The sequence below is a fragment of the Solanum tuberosum genome, unplaced genomic scaffold, assembly GCF_000226075.1.
Source record: "Solanum tuberosum cultivar DM 1-3 516 R44 unplaced genomic scaffold, SolTub_3.0 scf00083, whole genome shotgun sequence".
NCBI classification, from domain to species: Eukaryota; Viridiplantae; Streptophyta; class Magnoliopsida; order Solanales; family Solanaceae; genus Solanum; species Solanum tuberosum.
The window spans coordinates 1,656,391-1,677,267 of record NW_006239015.1 but is presented as its reverse complement, the minus strand read 5'-3'; the positions used below and the strand labels follow the sequence as shown (position 1 = coordinate 1,677,267).

The following is a 20,877-nucleotide window of genomic DNA, read 5'->3' as shown; positions in this document are numbered from 1 at the left end:
TTTAATATTTAAAATATTTGAACCAACTCAGTCCATATACAACCCTACCGGCTACCACATATAAATAATGAAACCTGACCTAAAATTTCAAGTTCAGAGGATGTACGCATATTTTTGCTCTAAAATAATTGAATTGTCAACAATAACATATCACGTTCACATGTTACTGATGAGATTATTCTAATAATATTGTCTTGACTCTTGACTTTTACCTGTTCTTCTTTCACTTTCACCCCTTTCCTTATCGTTCAATGTTTCATATATGGCATCATTATTATTTAAGCATTCAATATTGGCACACGCTATTTATATCTCTGCCCTAAGATTTCAAAGAATGCATACATATGCATGCATGTTGAATTTCAAATGTCTATTTTAAGTATACATATTGACTAACCACGTATATATATATTTCTTGTATTGTTGTATTCAATACTTAGTTGGATAACAGTTGATCATGTCGTATTATATATCATACTTTAAAAGTTTGTTCAATATTATCAAATTAAACATCTAAAATATACATAGTCTACAAGACTCAATTAGAGTCATGGGTTGCAATTACTCAATCTTGTATTACTTGGGTGCAGGGTTCTAATATCTCATAATGACTATCCTCCCTCCCTTTTTTAAAGGAAAAAAGAAAGAAAGAAAGAAAAAGTAAAAGTAGCAGGCCTACGAGCATATATATAAACAAATAGTACTAACAATTTATAATTTAGTCTTAGCTTTTATATATCACTTTAACGTAAGGATTAATAATACAGTGATTAGTAATACATGAATTAGTAATTTTGATATACAAGTTTAAGATGTGACAAACTAACAATTTATAATCGGATGTAAATTGTAATTAATTCTAACAAACTAGTTTTAAATCCTATTTATTCTTCTTAATCAATAAAGAAATTGTTGCTAACGAGAGTTCGTCAACCATGTGCTTATTCGAAATTCTAGAAGATTAGACTAAAAATAATGTTTGGACAAAAGAACAAACACAAACTGTCGAAAACTATTGTTTATGATAAGTGAACAGATTATTTTTAAACATAACCAAAAAATATTATTCTATAAATATAAATATTATGGAGGTGAGGGTGGGATGACGATAAAGTGCATGGAAGGTTGGAAAAAATACAATATATATGAAGTGTTATTTATATAATTTGTTTTTCCTCACTATTTTCATTAAGAAAGTAATTATTTTCTTATTTTTAATGAATTAATTTTCCTAAACAAAATGTGTCAACAAATGTTTGATCAATCAAACATGAAAAATTAAACAGACACGGTCAAAGGAGGAGGTATTTGGTATGCAGTAAAGTATTTTTTAAATTTTCACTTGTTTAAATATTTTTTACAATATAAATTTTTAAAATTATAAAATGACTTTTTCTATCTAACATTAATTTTATAATATCTGATTTGATTAAATACAAATTTCTTCAGATATTTATAAGAAAAAAAACAGGGCAAAGAATCAAATAGGTCCACCAAATAACCGTGTCTTCCCCGTTCTCCTTTTTCCGAAGGGTTCACCAGTCGTGATGTCATGTACACACTCTTTGATCACGTGGAATAATATTTGAATTTTTAGGTTGTATTTTCTGCTCATGAATATAAAATTCACAAGTTGTGAAATTATTAAAATCATCCCAATTTTTTATATTCTTGCCAAATAACTAAAATTTTATAAAATAAAAGTATAATACACTATCACAAAATTATACTAAAAAAAAATATTTATTGATAAAATATTAGCTAAATAAAAAAAAGTAAAATTGAACTTGAGTTGTGGTGTATTACTCTTTAATAAAATTGAACGTGTCAATATCATTAGTAACTATATTATCATATCATATTTTATGAATATTTATAGCTCTTTTGATATTCTCGCAAAATATAAAATAGATATAGAAAGTACTTTTTATTTTACAAAATATAAATTTGATGGTCAATTTTTGTAATCACACAATTATTTAAGGAAAAATTACGCGTATAAGCAAATATATAGTAGTTAATTACTTAACATAGTTATAGTTTGCCTTAATTACAATTCGCGATTTACTTTTAGATATGACTACACGACTCAGCTTTTAGTTTTGTATAATTCGCACGTTTGTATAATTCGGAATTTGTATAAATTTGTATAATTCGAAATTTGTATAACTGTTTAAACTCCTGATGTTTGTAGCTGTATAAATTCGTTATTTACAAAAATAACTAAATTATACAAATGTACCTGCGAATTATATAAATAAGGCTGCTTAAACTGTCGCTACAACCCGTAATATGAAAATTATAGTTATGAAGCATAATTAAGTTTGTTATAGTGGTTATTTGAGAAAGTTGCTCAATATTTAAAGCAGTAAATTAATCATACTAACTCATGACCAATAGTAAGTCTTCACTTGCCTATAAATATAAGTAAAAATATAGGCAAAAAAACCATCCCGAAAGCCTCTGTTTCCTCCAAATAGACATTTAATAATTTCTATAAGTCATGGGTTTTCGTTTGAGCCATTTGAGCCTTGTAGTGAGCCTTGTGGCACTTGCACTTGCAGGTGTTGCTATTTATAGAAATACTTATGAAGCCATCATCATGAATAACGGATCTCCAGATTTTGATTTTTTGGAAACAGGCGCAGTCAGTATTTTAACTTTGAATAATGAGAAGATAAATTCGGACAAAGATAATTTGAGTCAGCAATTAACTCAGGAGTCATGCGTTTTCTCAGCTGTGAAGGGAGTTGTGGACAGTGCCATTGATAATGAAACGCGCGTGGGAGCTTCTCTCATTCGTCTCCATTTCCATGACTGCTTTGTTGATGTAAATATTCTTTCATCCTTTTTCTCCTGCTCGATCCTCCTATTTTATGTGATGAGTTGTCTATAATAATATACTCCTTCTTTCTCTAATTTTATGACATTTTTTCCTTTTTAATCATATCAAAAAATGATATTTTATAACAATTTAATTTTAAGCTTGATATAATCACATAAATATTATATGCTTATTTTAGATGATATTTTAACTTATTTTATTTTTTTCTTAAATTCTCTTACAGCCAAACACTTTAATATAAATTAAAATGGAAAGAGCGGATTTTTATTTTATTTTATTTTTGAGGACATATCTTCTTTTTTTAAAAAACGTACTATGTTAGGTGTAGTATATAAATTGAATCCGAGTCCTCCTTTCTCTTATTAAAATAAAAAATAAAAACCTGGTTCCATGGTCATATTATATTATTTAAAAAATAAAATAAATTGAATCTGAGTAAACTTTCTTTTGTTTTATTATATTTGTAAACGTAAATGTTTAAGTGGTCCGAAAGGAAAGTGATCAGTAAAATTATTTGAAAAATCTGACGGTACGAACTTCAAACCATTATATTATGAAAACTGTGGGGTGTTTATTAGTGTAGTAGTTGTAAAGTTGCATCATGCATGGAACCATCTTCTTGAAATTTGTGAAATTAACAATTTTCTAATAGTCAAGCGCAGCCCAACTTGAAAAGTTTATTCTCCCTTGCAACTCTTTTTCATCAGTCACTTGGCTAATTTTGGGTAACTTTATCTCCTTTATCTTACTCATTCACTTTCTCTTTTACAGGAGTATTTGATATTTAGTGTGATTTATATCTATTTAAAATAAATAAATTATCTCATTCATTTTTATTTTATCTTGCTCGCCTCTTTTTATATTAGTATATCTGATAGCAAAAATACATGATTTTAGGTGTATCTAACTTGAAATTTGATATAAATTACTCCATTCATTTCATATTAATTGAATTTTTAAGATGTTTCACACCCTTTAAGAAAAGTAGATTAAGACATAAATTGAACATAGTTTTCCATTTTTACCCTTATTAATTATTGTCAAATTTATTGAAGTCATCACATTGAAAATCCAAATGAAGGGTAACATTGGAAGAACACTCTAAAAGTAGTCTTGAAAACTGAACAATTAAGTTAATTTAAAAAATGAAAAATGCCTCAAAAATTCAATTAATATGAAATGGAGGGAGTATTAATTAGTGAGACAATATTTAATCATTTCAAATTATAAGGAGAATAGTAAATACAGTAAATTCTAGGCGGGTTACCTATAGTTGAGCTCGTTTTGACATCCCCATGTTTAATTACTTACTGTATCTTTTGTATTTCTTCCGTTTCAATTTATATGATTTACTTTTCTTTTTAGTCAATTCCGAAAAGAATGACATATTTCTTATAATTTAGTAATAATTTAACTATAAAATACTTATTTTACTCTTAACTAAATGATTTACAGTCACATGAATATCTATAACTTATTTTAGACCACAAATTTCAAAAGTATTCTTTCCTTTTTGAAAATTTCATGTTAAATTAAATTACATCATATAAATTGGGACAAACATAGTAGCTGATTATGCATACATATAGTTGAGTAATTATAGCTATCTTTTTTGTTTGAAAAAAACAACAGGGTTGTGATGGAGGTATTCTGCTTGATGATATTAATGGAACATTCACCGGGGAACAAACCTCACCACCCAACAACAACTCAGTCAGAGGCTTTGAAGTGATAGCACAAGCTAAACAAAGTGTAATAGATACATGCCCCAACATATCTGTATCTTGTGCTGACATTTTAGCTATCGCTGCTCGTGATTCTCTTGCTAAAGTAAGTCCATTATTCAGTTTTTAGTCAAGTTACGATTTAATTTAGTTTTACACTATATGTTTCATTAATTTATAACATATGATCGATACGTATAATTTAAACCCGTAACTTAAACTCTGTTTTTGTATATGACAGTTAGGAGGACAAACTTATACCGTTGCACTAGGGAGAAGCGATGGTACAGCGGCCAATTTTACTGGTGCTTTAACTCAACTTCCAGCTCCATCCGACAACCTAACTGTTCAAATACAGAAATTCAGCGACAAAAATTTCACTGTCCGTGAAATGGTCGCACTAGCTGGCGCGCACACGGTGGGTTTCGCCAGGTGTGCCACCGTGTGCGTTAGCACCAACGTTAATCCTGCCGCACAACTCCAATGCAACTGCTCTGCCACGCTAACTGATTCAGATTTGCAACAATTGGATACAACTCCTGCTGTTTTCGACAAAGATTACTACGATAACTTAAATAACAACCAGGGGATAATGTTCTCGGATCAAGTTTTGACAGGGAATACCACAACTGCTGATTTTGTAACGACTTATAGCAACAATGTTAGTGTTTTCCTTGAAGATTTTGCTGCTGCTATGATCAAGATGGGGAACTTGCCTACCTCCGCGGGCGCTCAATTGGAAATTCGCGATGTTTGTAGCAGGGTTAATCCCACTTCTGTGGCATCTATGTGAAAGGGAAAATTGAAATTCGGAAATTTTAAGTAGCTTATGTCTTACAATTAGTCGCATGATGTTTTCATCCTTTCAGTATTATTAGTTGATGCAATAATATATATGTAATATGTTCCTTAAGCAATATAATGTTCGCGGTGTTTTTAATGTGGTCATGGAGGGTTGAATCAAATTTGGACGGATTGAAAATGGATAAGTAAAAAATGAGTAATAACAAGTGGACATTTTTCAAATGGGTAAAAATAGATTGATAACAACTACTCAGGTTGAGTAAAATACATGTTAAGTTGTCTTTATCCGTATTTTTATGAGTAAATAGGAATGTACTTTAGAATTCAACGTAGTGCAAAATACTTTAGTCTTTTTTGGAATGAAAAATATTGTGAATACTTTAATTAGTTTTATTGTACCATCTAAGTAAAAAAAAATTCCTACAACTTTTAAATACAAAAAAAGTATTTATGTAATATTTTTAATTTCAAAGTAAATGAATATTTACATTTAGGAGTAAAATGTTTTAATGCATTTTAAGCAATATCAATACTAATACATGATTACCAACAAGGGTTGTGGTAGAGTGATAAGTACTCCCTTCATCCTTAACCACGAGGTCTCGAGTTCGAGCCCCCTTGGATACGAAGTACCTTTGTTAGGGAGCACTTTACCCCCTCCCCAATGTGGGACTTCCCGGCCCGAATTCAGATTTAGTCGGGCTTCAACGTGGATATCCGATATCAGGTGGGAAACCAAAAAAATAAAATACTAATACATGATTTGCTTACTTTACACTAGAGATGTCAATATGGACTGACTCCCACCCATCATGACTAATCCATACCGACTTTTTAAAATTTGACAGGTCAGGCCGGCGGGCTAACCCATTTTTTTGTGAGCCAAAAAATGGTCTGCCCAACCCACAAGAATGTGGGCTACGGGCTTTGCCGGATCAACCCACTTTTTTTTTAAAAAAAAAACATTTTTTATAATTTGTTAGATCAAATTGTAATTGAAAAATATTATCATAAATATCGATCAGACAATATCATGGTGTTAGTGTTACTATTTGTTAATCAAGTCCACAAATAAAATTATCTTTATAATATTTATTAAGTTTGATTTCAAGTAAAAATATAAATATCTAAATAGAAATATTAAGTTAATTATTTTTCAATGATCATAATAAAACACAAAAAATATGATAATATTCCATAGGTTACGACTTACATAGTGATTCCCTAGAAACTTTTGAGACTTTTTATTTTATCTCGTACCTAATTTATAAATATAGTTTGTATTTAAATTTTAATATTTAAAACTTTATATAGATTTTGAGTTTAAATTCTTGTTAATTTAAATACTCTATTTTATTTTTATTTGGCCCACGAGCTGGCCCTATCCATATTTTTCAAGCCCCACAAATCAGCAGGATTATTCATGCCAGGATAAAAAACTTTTCTAAAATGGGCTCCAAAATTTTTAGCCCATCCCTATTAAATCACGAGTTAGGCTAGGCCGGCCCAACGAGCCTAACCCATATTGATGACTCTACGTTTACACTATTATTTGTTATTTACACTATTATTTGTTTACATTGATATATTTCCTTTCTTTTTATGTTCTTTTGTAAAAAAAAGTTTAACTTATTTGGTTAATTCATAATTTACTAACAAATATCTAATATTTCTCTGGGTTGAATATGAATATAAACTCATAATTTATTTATTTAAAATCACCCACACAATTCATTAAAATAGGAGCAAATTGAACAAATTACTAAAATATGGCACACTTTGCCGGCACTATTCTTAATCAATCAATAAAGAAATTGTCGGTACCAAGAGTTCGTCTGATACGCAACCATGTGCTTTAGTGCTTAGTACAAATTCTAGAAGATAGACTAATATTATTAGACGAAAAATTTAGGAATTTGGACCATTAAGCCTTTGACATATTGCTTCAAAAATATTCATATAACCCAACAAAAGTACAAACACAATTAGCATAATACATAAACATGATCCTTAACTTGACTTTAATGGATAACGATCAATTTTGAGTGTGCACAAATAAACACTTCAACTTGTATAAAATTAATCAAATAGACACATGTGTCCTACATGACATAATACACGTTGGACGCCACGTAGGACACAAAATTGTCATGTAGGGTGCCATGTAGGACGAATGTGTCTATTTGTTCAATTTTATACCAGTTTAAGTGTCTACTTGTGCACACCCAAAATTAAAGGTCATAGTTGTCAGCTAACGCCAATTTAAGGGTCATATTTATATATTATATCTTACACAAAGAGTATGTTCCGTGCGTAGATGAGTGTGTTGGAGCCTTGGATGTTAATAAAGTAAGCATAGAATACCACTTATTAAATTTGTTTTTGTTATTTTGTAATTTCACAACAAAAAAAAAAAAATCTCCATATTTGTTAGAAAATGACTTTTCTTATAAAAGAATATCATTAATAACATTATATGTTGATTATATCCTTTCATTATTCTTTCGGCTACATACACCCCAATCCTCAATATTAATGATCAATTCCATTGTGCTTGTCTCGATTATATATAATTTTCTTGAGATGACAATATAAGAAAAATGGACAAAGAATCACAAAGGTCAAGCACGTTCTCCTTTCTCCCAGGGGTTAAGTACCATTTGTGTTTCATCACATAAAAAAATGTATTGTCATGTACGTACTTAAAACAAAATTGACTAGTATAAGCTAACACACAATAAATTGACACTTCCATTAAAAAATAAGTAACTAGTTTAAGCATGCTTAAGCTACACTAATATGATAAAGATAGTCGCTCAATAAATTTGTATTTAATTTATTAGATATTGACTATTTAACATAATATTAGAAATTTCAAGTGTACAACTTCAATTTTTTTAAAAAAAATTCCTTATGTTTAACTTAGTCAATTAAAAATGGTTATGTCATTTTCTTTAATTAGTTATAATTTTTATATTCAGAAATTGATCTATTTAATTTAATACTAAAAATTTCACAGAACTTCTGTTTTTTTCTTTTAAAACTTGCTAATATTTAACTTAGTCAATTAAAATTAATGATTATGACATTTTCGCTAATTGGTTGCAGTTTTATATTAAGAAATTGATCTATTTAATTTAAAACAAAAAGTTTCGAGTGTAGAACTTCAGTTTTTCTTTTAAAATTATTTAATATTTAACATAGTCAATTAAAAATGATTATGTCATTTTCTTTAATTAGTTACCATATTATATTCAGAAATTGATCTATTTAAATTCACAGAACTTCAATTTTTCTTTTAAAATTTGCTAATATCGGACTAACTCAATTAAAATTAATGATTATGTCATTTTCTTTAATTAGTTACATTTACTAAAATTTTGAAGTGTAAAACTTTAGTCAATTATAAATGGTTATGTTGTTTTCTTTAATTAGTACAGTTTTATATTCAGTAAGTTCCAAACATTTTATATAGGGATAAGATTTTGAAAAATACTCCAACTTTGGCCGAAATTGATGTTACGATACCAAATTTTATGGAAAACCTTTTTGTCACGACCCAGACCATCGTGATTGGCACCCACACTCACACTCCGGTGGGAGAACCACTACTACAACCCAAACCAAGCAACTAATCTAAAAACTAAGGCATTTAAGTTACGGAAGCAAGTTGAATACTAAAGAAATAAATAGAGAGTTCCCATAAACTCCAACAAAAGTTTAACAAGAACTAAACAATGCGGAAGAAATAACTTAGAACCTGAAAGTCAATGTACCAAAACATCTAACAATGAACCAAGTCTAAACAAGAAGGGATGCAACCCAATCTAACGAACTAATCAACTAACTAGAACAAATGTCTCAGTCCGAAAATAGTGGACATAGACGAAAGAGAATTCCATGGCAGCCCGGAAGAATTGGCTCACCCTTGAATTCGAACGATCACTGATCTCCTAAGTGAGGTCTGTCAGTAGCCGCTTGAAGATGCCCTGTACTCAACAAAAATAAGAGCAAGTGCGGTATCAGTATACAACCACAGTGTACTGGTAGGATCACGTGGCTATCCCACTAAGTAACATAAGCAAGTCAAGACAACAATATAGTCACATGCATAAATATCAACATATATAATATTATCAACATTTACGAACAACGAACAACTTCACATTTTATATCAAATCATTGGTCCTCTCATGAAACCCAACTCAAATAGTTAGCATACCAGAATGTGGTACCCGATCCCAATGTTATGCCGGAAGGTGGCAATCGATCCCATAATTATGTCGAAATGTGTCAACCAATCCAAGTTAGTTATGTCGGAACGTGGCAACCGATCCCATTCACACACCACAATCACAATCACAAGTATATCTTCAAGATCATACATTTAAGTCATGATTCATGGCATTCATCATTCCTCTAACTCATTTACAACAAGTGTGATCAATAATACAACATTCATATAAATGCAAGTATCATAATGAAGCAAGAACAAGCATACATCACACAATCATAGAATCACAACCATCACTTACCTCGAAACAAGCTTGAAACCTTCGGAAACTCGATCCTTCCCTTTCCGGATTCGTTCCGCTTGTTCTTGGTCTACAAACGATCATAATTGTAACACCCCAGAAATTTTTTCGACTAAGACTTGAGCAGTTCATCATAGTGAGTGAGATTTTACCGAGGAATTAAAATTCCTTAAGTGTTAAGGTCACTATATGTAGCACCTTGAATTCCAAAAAGAATTAAATTGGATATAGCAAAATCTGAAATTTTGCAAGTTAAGCTAAGTATGAGTTTTGGGTCGACTTCAAACGACCATAAATCATAGCTCAAGATGAGTTAGGAGTGCTAATATACCGTAGGAAAGACCTTTGAATTATATTTCCAGCGCCGCCGAGTTTGCTAAGTTTCGAGTTCGGATGAGTGAGATATGACCTTTTGAAGTTAGGTTGTCCAGTTAAGGAAAGTTTGCCGAAAATAGTGAGGGGTATTTTGGTCTTTTCCTTACCCAATCAGATTTAATTCATTTTTAGTAAGGTTTTAAGGGTCTAATCTTATTAGGTTCAGTTTTATAATCCTAAAATTAGCCTAGGATTTTAGTTGAGAGTTCAAGAAGAGAAAAGAAAAGAGAAGAGCAGAAAAGAGGAGAAGATCAAGAGTTCGTCGAAATTCTTTCGTGTTGTAGCGAATTTTCGCTATGGGTTTGATTCCTAATAGGTATGTAAGCTTCCATAGTGTTGGGTTTGTTCACCCACATGCCAAACATGTTATTTTCAGTGCAAATTTCATTCTTGAAGTTGAAAGATTTGAGTTCTTGATAGGTGTTCTTGAAGTTCATTCTAAATCTTGTTATGTTGGGTTTTGGATGATTTCTTGAGATCAAAATTAGTGTTTTAATGGATGTATTGAGTAGATTAGAGTGTACTTATGTTAAGTAATCAATTTTATGTGATTGGGGAAGAAACCATTCGATTCTAGGCGAAATAGGGTGAGAAAACGAGAAAAGAAACTTGCTGAATTTTCTGGGTTGAGGCTAGGCGCGATGTGCCTGCCAGAGCGCCCCAAACCCACCTTTAAAGTTTAGGAGTTGGCGCCCCGCGCCACCCATAGCGCCAGGGTCGCCTGCCCCACCCATTTTGTCGTTGATTGCCCTGTTTGAGTTTGTTTAAAGTGTACATTTACTGCTTTTCGATTCTAACTACTCTAAGTTACTTCTAAACACCTAAATTCATTCCTAACATGATCATAACCTTGAATTCATAATTCAAATTCAAGGTAGATTTAAGATTTAAGTTTTGAGAATTTTTTCGAACATTTTAAGAAAGTCCCTTTGAGTTCTTTGAGGAGTCTTCTACAACTTCTAGTAACTTGTTTCAAGACTCAAGTAAGTGAGAAATGAGAGTGAGGAGAATGTATTCATGAGTGTACACTATCACCTAGATCCTTCACATCATGAAACATAACTCTTGAATTCATAATTCACATTCAAGAGAGAATTAAAAGTAGAGTTCAAAAAAGCCATTGAGTTCAATTGTGAATCCTTTGAGATCAGCCATCGATTTGAACTAAGTATTGAGGTAGTAAGTAAGAGAATGAGAAATGTCGTATACATGAGTTCCATGTAGTTTGTAGACCTTCGAGTCAAGTCGTTCATGCCCATAAATTCCGCATGAACTCCATAAGTTAAGTATCTATGAGAGGAGTAATATCTCCAAGTTCTAAGCCTTTAAGTGTTGAGTTTCTAACCCATTTGAGATTATAATCCTAATCATGGGACTATTAACTATTACCTATGAAGTCCATGAGTTGAGTTGTTCATGCCCATAATTTCGCATGAACATTATAAGTCGAACAATCTTGAAACGAGAAGTATTTTTGAGTCCTTGAGTTGAGTAGTTCATGCTCATAAATTCCGCATGAACCCTCTGAGTTAAGCATTCTTGAAGTGAGTAGTATTATTGAAGTTCTTGAGTTCCAAGTATTGAGTTTCATCTATGGTTATTGAAAACCTTGCATTGAGTCGTTCACGTCCATAATTCGGTGTGAACCATAATTTAAGAAGTCTTTTATAAACTTTTTAACTTTGTCTTAAGACTTAAGTTTTGAGTTAAGCAAAGAGTAAAGGGTTGAGATCATTTCTTCAAAAGAGTATGTCGGGACTATGTATTCCAAAGAGTAAATGTTTTCACATTTAAACAAGAAAGGAAATTGAGATTTCAAAAGATCCTTTGAGCTAGTTTTTCAGTAAAGAGGAAACTATGATTTCCAAGAGAGCTTTTAAGCTAAGTTTTGAGTAATTATCTCAAACCAAAGAAAGAGTTTTGTTTTTACAAACATATGAGCTAAGTACGTTTGGGAGTAGTATTGAGCACCGATATGGGGATGCGAGTTCAGATAACTCAAGTCTCCATAAGCCATGTAGCCATCATGGGTATTAATGAGTCATACTTTTTAGATGATTACATAAGTTAAGCTAGTGGATCCACCAAATTAAAGCGTTCTATATGACGGCAAAGTATAGGAAAGTTCTGGCAGCGTGGGCAAGACGATGTATCACCACTTAGGCTCATAGTAGTGGTTGTCAGTTAGAAAATCTCCCACAGAAACTATAATACTTTATTATATAAGTAAAGTTGAGTTTGTTATTGCATTTTCTTTAACGAACTAAGTTGTTTTTACTATTTTATAAAGCTTTCCATATATTGCATGTGTATTGTTGCTTTATATTCAGTTGAGTACCCAAAGTCGAATATCATATCTTTGAGTTGAGTATCTTATCCTTGAGTACTTCTGAGTTGAGTAAGTTTGAGTAGTTTTGAATATCCTTGAGCATTCCTTGAGTTGAGTAAGTTTGAGAAGAGATAAGTATGTTCCTTTTTATCAAGTTTCAAGCTTATGTTTATGCTTTAGAATTCTCCTTACATTCTCGTGCATTCCACGTACTGAGCCATTTGGCCTGCATCTTCTCATGATGCAGATCCAGGTATTCAGGATCATCAACATAAGCTTCGTTGATGTCACATGGAGTTCGAGTTAGCTATAGTGAGCCTCCTTGCTTCCGGAGGATTCTATTTACTTTCAGTTGTTAGGAGGTCGTGGGTCTTGTCCCGAATTCTATCATTTATCATTTAGAGGCTTCATAAATAGTCAGTATAGTTGAGAAGTCTGTATTATTTATTTATTTTATTAAATATTTCAAAGAGTTAAGTTGCCAATTTTTGGGCGAGTTGAATATATTTTATTATTCATAGTTTTCATTTGAGTTAAAGTTTGAATTTAAGTTTTATGAACTTTTATTTAAGTTTTTAAGCTTTGTATGCTTGAATCAGTTTTCCGTTTGTAGTCAGCCAGGATAAGGGTTCGCTTGGGGACCAGCAATGGTCTTCGAGTGCCGGCCATGTCCAGGGTGTAGGCTCGGGTTGTGACAATAATAACACGGGAATCAATAAACAATCACTAAATACCTGAATTACTAACAATTTTATGAACCCTAAATCATACTCATGATCTCAATTATCCAATTTAGGGTTGTTTCCACCATAGAATCTATAACAAAACCTTCCCCCCATCAATATCCACCCATTATATTATGTTCTACGAATCGAAAAACAAATTCGGGGAGTGAAAAACTTACATTTAGCCTCAAGAATGGTGAAAAATGAGTAGGAGCCGCCTGAGGTTCGTTCCTTAGCTCTAAAAATCGAAAAGTGTCATATAAGGTTGTTTAGGGGTTTATTAACGACCTTAAGTCGCATCGAGCCCGCCACAGCAATCGTCACCCCGTTGTAGCGGCCTCGCCAGAGTGGCAAAACCCAACGCCAAAGCGGGTTACGCAAGACAGTGAGCTAATTAAAGAATTCCAAACTCTCCATTTTACAATACACCTCTAACTCACGACGCTCAGAAAACACCATTTACGCTAAGATCAATTCCGGGAGTTCTACTTGCCCAAATTCAATTATGTAAAGTCGTACGGATTTCTTAACGAGTTATCTATCCCCTCATGAAATAAAAAACACAACTACTTCACCCGATTGTTACCAGATTTCCCTACACCTCAAAGACTCCGATTTCGTCCAAATCTGGACTAGGTTGGGAAATTTTAAGATACTACGGAAAAAATTTTCTGCCCCAAATTTTCCCTCGTTGGCTTTTCTATAACGACGGGAACAGGTCGTTACACTTTTACCCGCTGCACTATTTAATAGTGTATTTTAAAGGTATATATGTGCCCACGTGAACACATTATTATTTAAAATGATGCAATATTTATGATGTCCACATAGGCGCATATATACCTTTAAAATACACTATTAAATAGTACAGACGAATAAAAGGTCATTTCCAAAGTTTGGTATCGTAACAACAATTGCGGCCAAAGTTAAAAGTATTTTTCACCCTTTTCCCTTTTATAAATACAAATTCTGCAAAAGACAATAAAAGAAAGAATAAAAGTGGAGCCCAAAGCATATGATAAATGAAAAATTATCTAAACATTCATATTTTGATTAACCAAGCTTTTACTTTTTTATAATTTCATATCCTTCTTGAATTTATGGAAATTATTTTAAAGCAAATGGAAGCGATATTAGTACTCTATTAATTTCATTTTATAGGACAATGCTTGGTCAAACTAGTTAACCTAGAACTTAAGATTTTATTTTGGCACATGTTTAGTATTCAATTTATTGATTTGACTAATTTAAATCGATGCCCAATATGTATACTAAAGAATAAAATTAGGAATGGCAATGGGGCAGTGTAGTGCGGGGCGGGCGGGTTGAACTTAATGAGTAAAATATTTAATTCGCCTTGTCCTACCCCGCCCCGCATAATAATTTTTTCGTTTTCAACCCGCCCGCATAGACGACCCGTCCCACATGAATCCGCCCCACATAATTTTTTTTAATTTTTCTTTAATTTTCTAGTTAAGTTTGACATTAAAAATAAAATTCATAAAAATAAATTTATTTTTTCATTAAGTTGGATTAATTTAATAGGTAATGACTAAAAATTTATTTTTTAGAGGTCAATTGGGAAACATGTAAGAAATTGTGTTATATTTTATTGAACCATTTTCATTTACTATCTTGAATATTTTAGTAGCTTTAAACAAATTATCTTAATAACTAATGTTTTATCACTCTTATAACATGTAAAAAATTAAAATTAAGTTTAAATCCACATAAAATCACGTATACCCGCAGCCAACCCCACCCCACATCCCCCCGCTCTGTAGTACAACCTTAAACCCGCCCCGCATAACCTTAAATACATCCCGCCCCGCAACCGCCCTGCCCCATTGCCATCTCTAAATAAAATGCTCTTTATTGAAAAAATTATTTATTTCAAAATTTAAATTCTGAGACTCATAATTTATGGGTAAAATTCCGATCATTCCACCATTCCCTTAGAAATCCAATAGGATTTTTAATCATGATCTTTTAACGTCCTCCGGCGCTTATATGGTCAGATTTGTAACCATATTAGTGAGATGTTGTGTGCTTCAAACATCAAGTGTAGAACTTTAGTTTTATCTTTTTAAATCCAAATATTCACACGAATGTCCTTATTTTTGGGGTGGTCTTTACTCCCCTCTCCTCAATGTTTTGCCCTTCAACACTCGAGTAACAAAAATGTGGCTGAAAATATCCACGATATTAGAAAAATGAATTAAAAAATCACTAGACAAATGATATGTCTATACAAGGCAATTTTTTTTTGCAAGAAATACCTTATTTGTAAACATATAAGGCAAAATTCGTAATGCACAAGACATAACTTATTCATACAAACTTATATTGATAGAAACTAAGGTCTCTAAACTTTTGCAAAAGTTACAATGCAACAAGGTAAAATTTGCAAGGCACATGAAGTTATGCCTTACCAGGCGTAACTTACTCTTAAAGAATTTATACTAATAGAAATCTTTGGCAAATCAGATGATACACAATTTATAAATTTTTACTTGCAAAATTAGGTTAGTTAGCCTATAATTTTTCATGAAATAAGAAACAGGGACAAAAATATATTTTGGGAGCTAACTATTGCATAGAAAAGAGTTTACCCACTGACATGACTCATGGAAACTAAAAAGGAAAGAGAAGAAGTGAACTGATTATTATTTGTCAACTATATACAGCAACAAGGTTTCTTATTTTCTAAGTTGAAACTTTTATTTAAAGACTTTTCTTCCACGGTATGACGTACTCATATACCAATGTCAAACCAAATCAATGACTAACATATATCAACTGAAAAATTAGCAGTAGATGTTTGTCAAAAATATTGCACAGTAAATTCAGAATTAATATCTTAGCTTTGATTTATTTGTCCATACTTAATTCCTTAATTTTGATTAGCTCTTTTCAATTGAATTTTTTCTCTCACATATGTAAAAACTCGGTTCAACTAGTTATGCAAGGATAGCTTCAATCCTTAATCCAAGTTAATAATTTGTCTTTAAACAACATACTAAATAACTAAATTAGAGTTATCTTCTTTGTTGTCGATTAAAAGGAAACTAATATCTGTAAACCTAATGAGAAAAGAAACATAAATCTATCCCCGAGATTATCTTTCCTTCTTAAAATCGATATTGTGACTACATGAAAGAAAATTACTAACATTTGACATAATTATCGGATAAACATAGCTATGAAAACATCACACGTAACACGGCAAGAACTTTAGGAAAAGAAGAAAAGTCACTTGCACATGAAACATCAATTCTCAGTTCGTAATTACACGATAATTCAAAGCAGAATTATTATTATTATTATTATTAATAATAATAATGACAAATAGTAAGTCTTCACGTGCCTATAAATAGAGGCATAAATAAAAGCAAAATCATCCCGATCGAAAGCCTTTAATTTGTTTCCTCGATAGACATTTAAATTAAGTCATGGGTTTTCGTTTGAGTCATTTGAGTCTTGCATTGAGCTTTGTGGCACTTGCACTTGCAGGTGTTGCTATTTATAGAAATACTTATGAAGCCATGATCATGAATAACGGATCACTACTCCAAAATGTTTCTCCAAATTTCGATTCGTTGGAATCAGGCGTAGCCAGTATTTTAACCTTAAATAATAAGAAGAGAAATTCAGACAAGTACTTGAGACAGCAACTAACTCCGGAGGCATGCGTTTTCTCAGCTGTACGAGGAGTTGTGGACAGTGCTATTGATGCAGAAACACGCATGGGAGCTTCTCTTATTCGTCTCCACTTCCATGACTGCTTCGTTGATGTAAATATATATTTCCTTCACTCTTTTTTACCGTATTTGACTATGCACAAAATTTAAGAAATGATGATTTTTTTGGAAAAAAAAAATTGTGAGCTAAAACAAGTTATCTATAGAGACTTCATGACTATAGATAGGATAAAAATGGGAATTTTACAAGTTGAGTTGTCTATAACACTGACATTTATCCTTATAGAATTTAGTTTTAAATTTTTCATTTTATTCTTAATAAAATAATTTGAAGTCACTTAAATATTTTTGGAAAAAAGGACAAATATACCTCCGAACTATCGAATGGTATGCAGATACCATTCGTCATACTTTTGAAACATTGGTGACTCGCTGTCTAAAAATTAGAGCATATATACCGTTTATACTAATGGACATATACGTGTCATAATCTTATCCACTGACCCGACATTTATTAAGTATCTGATCAACAGATGAGATTGCGTCACGTGTCCCTATTTAGTCTTCCGTTAGAGTGAAGGACATATATGCTTTAGTTTTTGGACGACAGTAGCATCAATGTCCCCAAAGTATGACGGAGGTATCTGCATACCATTTACGATAATTAAGGGGTATATTTATCCTTTTTCCCAATATTTTATGCTTGTTTAAAATCACAAATTTGAAAATTCTTTCATTTTCTCTTAAAACTCGCAATTCAGTCAAATACTGTAATATAAATTGAAATGAAAAGAGTAGAAAGATTATTTTTAAGGACAGATTAAAAATAGTACAACGTTAGGTGTAGTATATTAATTGAATCTGAGTCCTTTTCCTCTTATTAAATTAACCTGGCCCTATGATCATATTATTTTCTTCAAAAAAAAAAAAATTGAAATGAAAGTGATTGTGGACCATAAAACTATGTGAAAGATTTGACGGTACGAACTCCAAATTAAGATTATTATGCAGTCATAAATATCCCATACTACTCGTTAGATCGCAAATATATTTAAAAAAAAGTAGTACTTTTTCTTTTATATTTCCACCCATCCCGCGCACGCATATTCACTCTCCGTCTCAATTTATATTTGACACAAAGTTTAAGAAAGAAAAACTTTTGAAATTTATGATCTAAAATAAGTGATTTTATAACTATAATTAATTTTTTCAAGGATAAAATAAATATTTTAAAGTTAAATTATTTTACTAAATATAGAAATATGTTACTCTTTTCTGAACTGATCAAAAATAAAAAATAAATCATATAAATTGAAATGGAGGAATATATATATTGAGAAAAGTAGAAAGACATTATTTTTTGAAACAGACGAAAAAAGAAAAATATATAGCAGTTATGTATAAATTGAATCCAATGAAGTATTTCTTTTGTTATTTCTTATATTTGTCCATCTTTAAATTAAATGCTTTAAGTGGTCGATCTGCAAGGAAAGACCGAAAGTGATTCTGGACCGTAAAATTTATTCGAAAGATCTGATGGTATGAACTCCAAAAACTTTGAAAAGTCTAATCTGCCGCCCAACTACATAATTTTATGCTTAGCTATATCTTCTGTAGTTGACTAATTATAGCCATCTTTTTTTTATGAAAAAACAGGGTTGTGATGGAGGTATTCTGCTAGATGATATTAATGGAACATTTACAGGGGAACAAAACTCACCACCCAACGCCAACTCAGCCAGAGGTTATGAAGTGATAGCACAAGCTAAACAAAGTGTCATAGATACATGTCCCAACATATCTGTATCTTGTGCTGACATATTAGCTATTGCTGCTCGTGATTCTGTTGTTAAAGTAAGTTCATTATTCACTTTACACCTTGATTAATACTATCAAAATTAATTGTGAATAATAAGAAATGGATATTGGATCTAACTCAAAAGTCATCGTGGAAGTTGAGAATTGTTCAAAGAAGACCAAATTCCACATCCCCAATTAATGTGTAAATTTTGACATCTCACCTGTTATGTCCTGTTAATTGGAGTGTAGGGGGTCCAACATTTAATAGATCAAGAATTGTATTTAGTTCGATTATGACAATATGACAAAGAGATTGACTTGGGCTAACTCAAACCCAAAATTTAAATTCGTAACTTAAACTCTGTTTTGGTATATGACAGTTAGGAGGACAAACTTATAACGTTGCATTAGGGAGAAGCGATGCTAGAACGGCCAACTTTACTGGTGCTTTAACTCAACTTCCAGCTCCATTCGACAACCTAACTGTCCAAATACAGAAATTCAGCGATAAAAACTTCACCCTCCGTGAAATGGTTGCGCTAGCTGGTGCGCACACGGTAGGTTTCGCCAGGTGTTCTACCGTTTGCACCAGCGGTAACGTTAATCCTGCCGCACAACTCCAATGCAACTGCTCCGCCACGCTTACTGATTCTGATTTGCAACAATTGGATACTACTCCTTCTATGTTCGACAAAGTTTACTACGATGACTTAAACAACAACCAAGGTATAATGTTTTCGGATCAAGTTTTGACCGGGGATGCTACAACTGCTGGTTTTGTAACGGATTATAGCAACGATGTTAGCGTTTTCCTTGGAGATTTTGCTGCTGCCATGATCAAGATGGGAGACTTGCCTCCATCCGCGGGCGCTCAATTGGAAATTCGTGATGTTTGTAGCAGGGTTAATCCCACTTCTGTGGCTTCTATGTGAAATTCGGAAATTTTAAGTAACTTATCTCAGGATTAGTTGCTTGATGTTTTCTTCAAAATAAAAGAATCACTGGCTCCAGAATGTGGTTTTGGTATTTGTTTTGTAATCCTTTCAGTATTATGATCAGTTGATGCCATGCATATATGTAACAAAATATATGAATATTGTTTTCCTTGTGTGCTAGTGTTGGTGAATTTTTTTGTTAAATCGTACTAGTTAAGGAGCTGATCAAAATAGTTCAATTCGTTATTAAAATTTTAATAATCTGGAAATAAAAATAGGACTCAAATTGCCTGAAAACGAAAATAAAAAAGGTTTGAGGAAAAGATAAGTCTTTTGGATACCACCACAAGTCAAGTAATTCATACATGCCGATTTTTAATACTCCTACAAAACATGTGCAGTTTTATTCAAAACTCGTAAGTTTAAAATTCAAATGACATGGAATTTATATTTGAGACAAAACCCACAATTCCCACAATATAACAAACTATATTCATTTGTAAGGTTCACATGATTACATTAATCAAGGGACTCTGTTTATATATCGATTATAAGTTCTTTGTATCGCTTTATCAAATAAGGTCTAGTTAGGCTATGAAAGGGTCAACCTTTTTTTCTTTTCTAAAGCATTGGCTTTAACTTTTAAAAAAAAAGAAAACTTGAATTATAAGGAAAGCAGCTGCACAACAATGTGTGTAGTACAACAAAATTATTTGAGGGCCTCATTGGTTCCAGTACCACGATGTCTGTCTATCAGAAGTTCAGAACAGTACTAATTTGTCTAGAAGTAGAGACGTGTCATCTCACTTGGCTAATTGGTCAAATAAGTAAATTTACTTCTACAATGACAAATTATTGAAACAAATTAAAAAAAATTGCATCAATAATAAAATTGTCGCTTGGCGACAATTATTATTAATTATTATCTATATAAATGGACCTAACAGCTTAAACGACTTTGAATGCAATAATATTGACTCAGTTGTCGGTCAGTAGTCTTTTTTGTTGTAGTGACCTGAGTTTTACCCGTTGATGCAATGTTCCTAGCTGTATGAATATATATATATATATATATATATATATATATATATATATATATGTTGC

The 20,877-nt window shown here is 31.8% G+C and overlaps 2 protein-coding genes across 2 annotated transcripts; both read left to right on the top strand.

Annotated features, from left to right (window-relative positions):
- The first annotated feature begins 2,423 nt into the window (after window positions 1–2,423).
- Window positions 2,424–5,510, top strand: LOC102605292 (suberization-associated anionic peroxidase 2-like). The gene is made up of 3 exons (XM_006347105.2): window positions 2,424–2,830; window positions 4,478–4,675; window positions 4,811–5,510. The coding sequence occupies exons 1-3, from the start codon at window positions 2,504–2,506 to the stop codon at window positions 5,360–5,362; spliced, it is 1,077 nt and encodes a 358-aa protein (XP_006347167.1). The 5' UTR covers window positions 2,424–2,503; the 3' UTR covers window positions 5,363–5,510.
- An 11,210-nt stretch (window positions 5,511–16,720) lies between these two features.
- Window positions 16,721–19,953, top strand: POPA (Suberization-associated anionic peroxidase). Its single transcript, XM_006347106.2, has 3 exons — window positions 16,721–17,131; window positions 18,695–18,892; window positions 19,219–19,953. Exons 1-3 carry the CDS (start codon window positions 16,790–16,792, stop codon window positions 19,768–19,770), a joined length of 1,092 nt encoding a protein of 363 aa, XP_006347168.1. The 5' UTR covers window positions 16,721–16,789; the 3' UTR covers window positions 19,771–19,953.
- The last annotated feature ends 924 nt before the right edge of the window (window positions 19,954–20,877 follow it).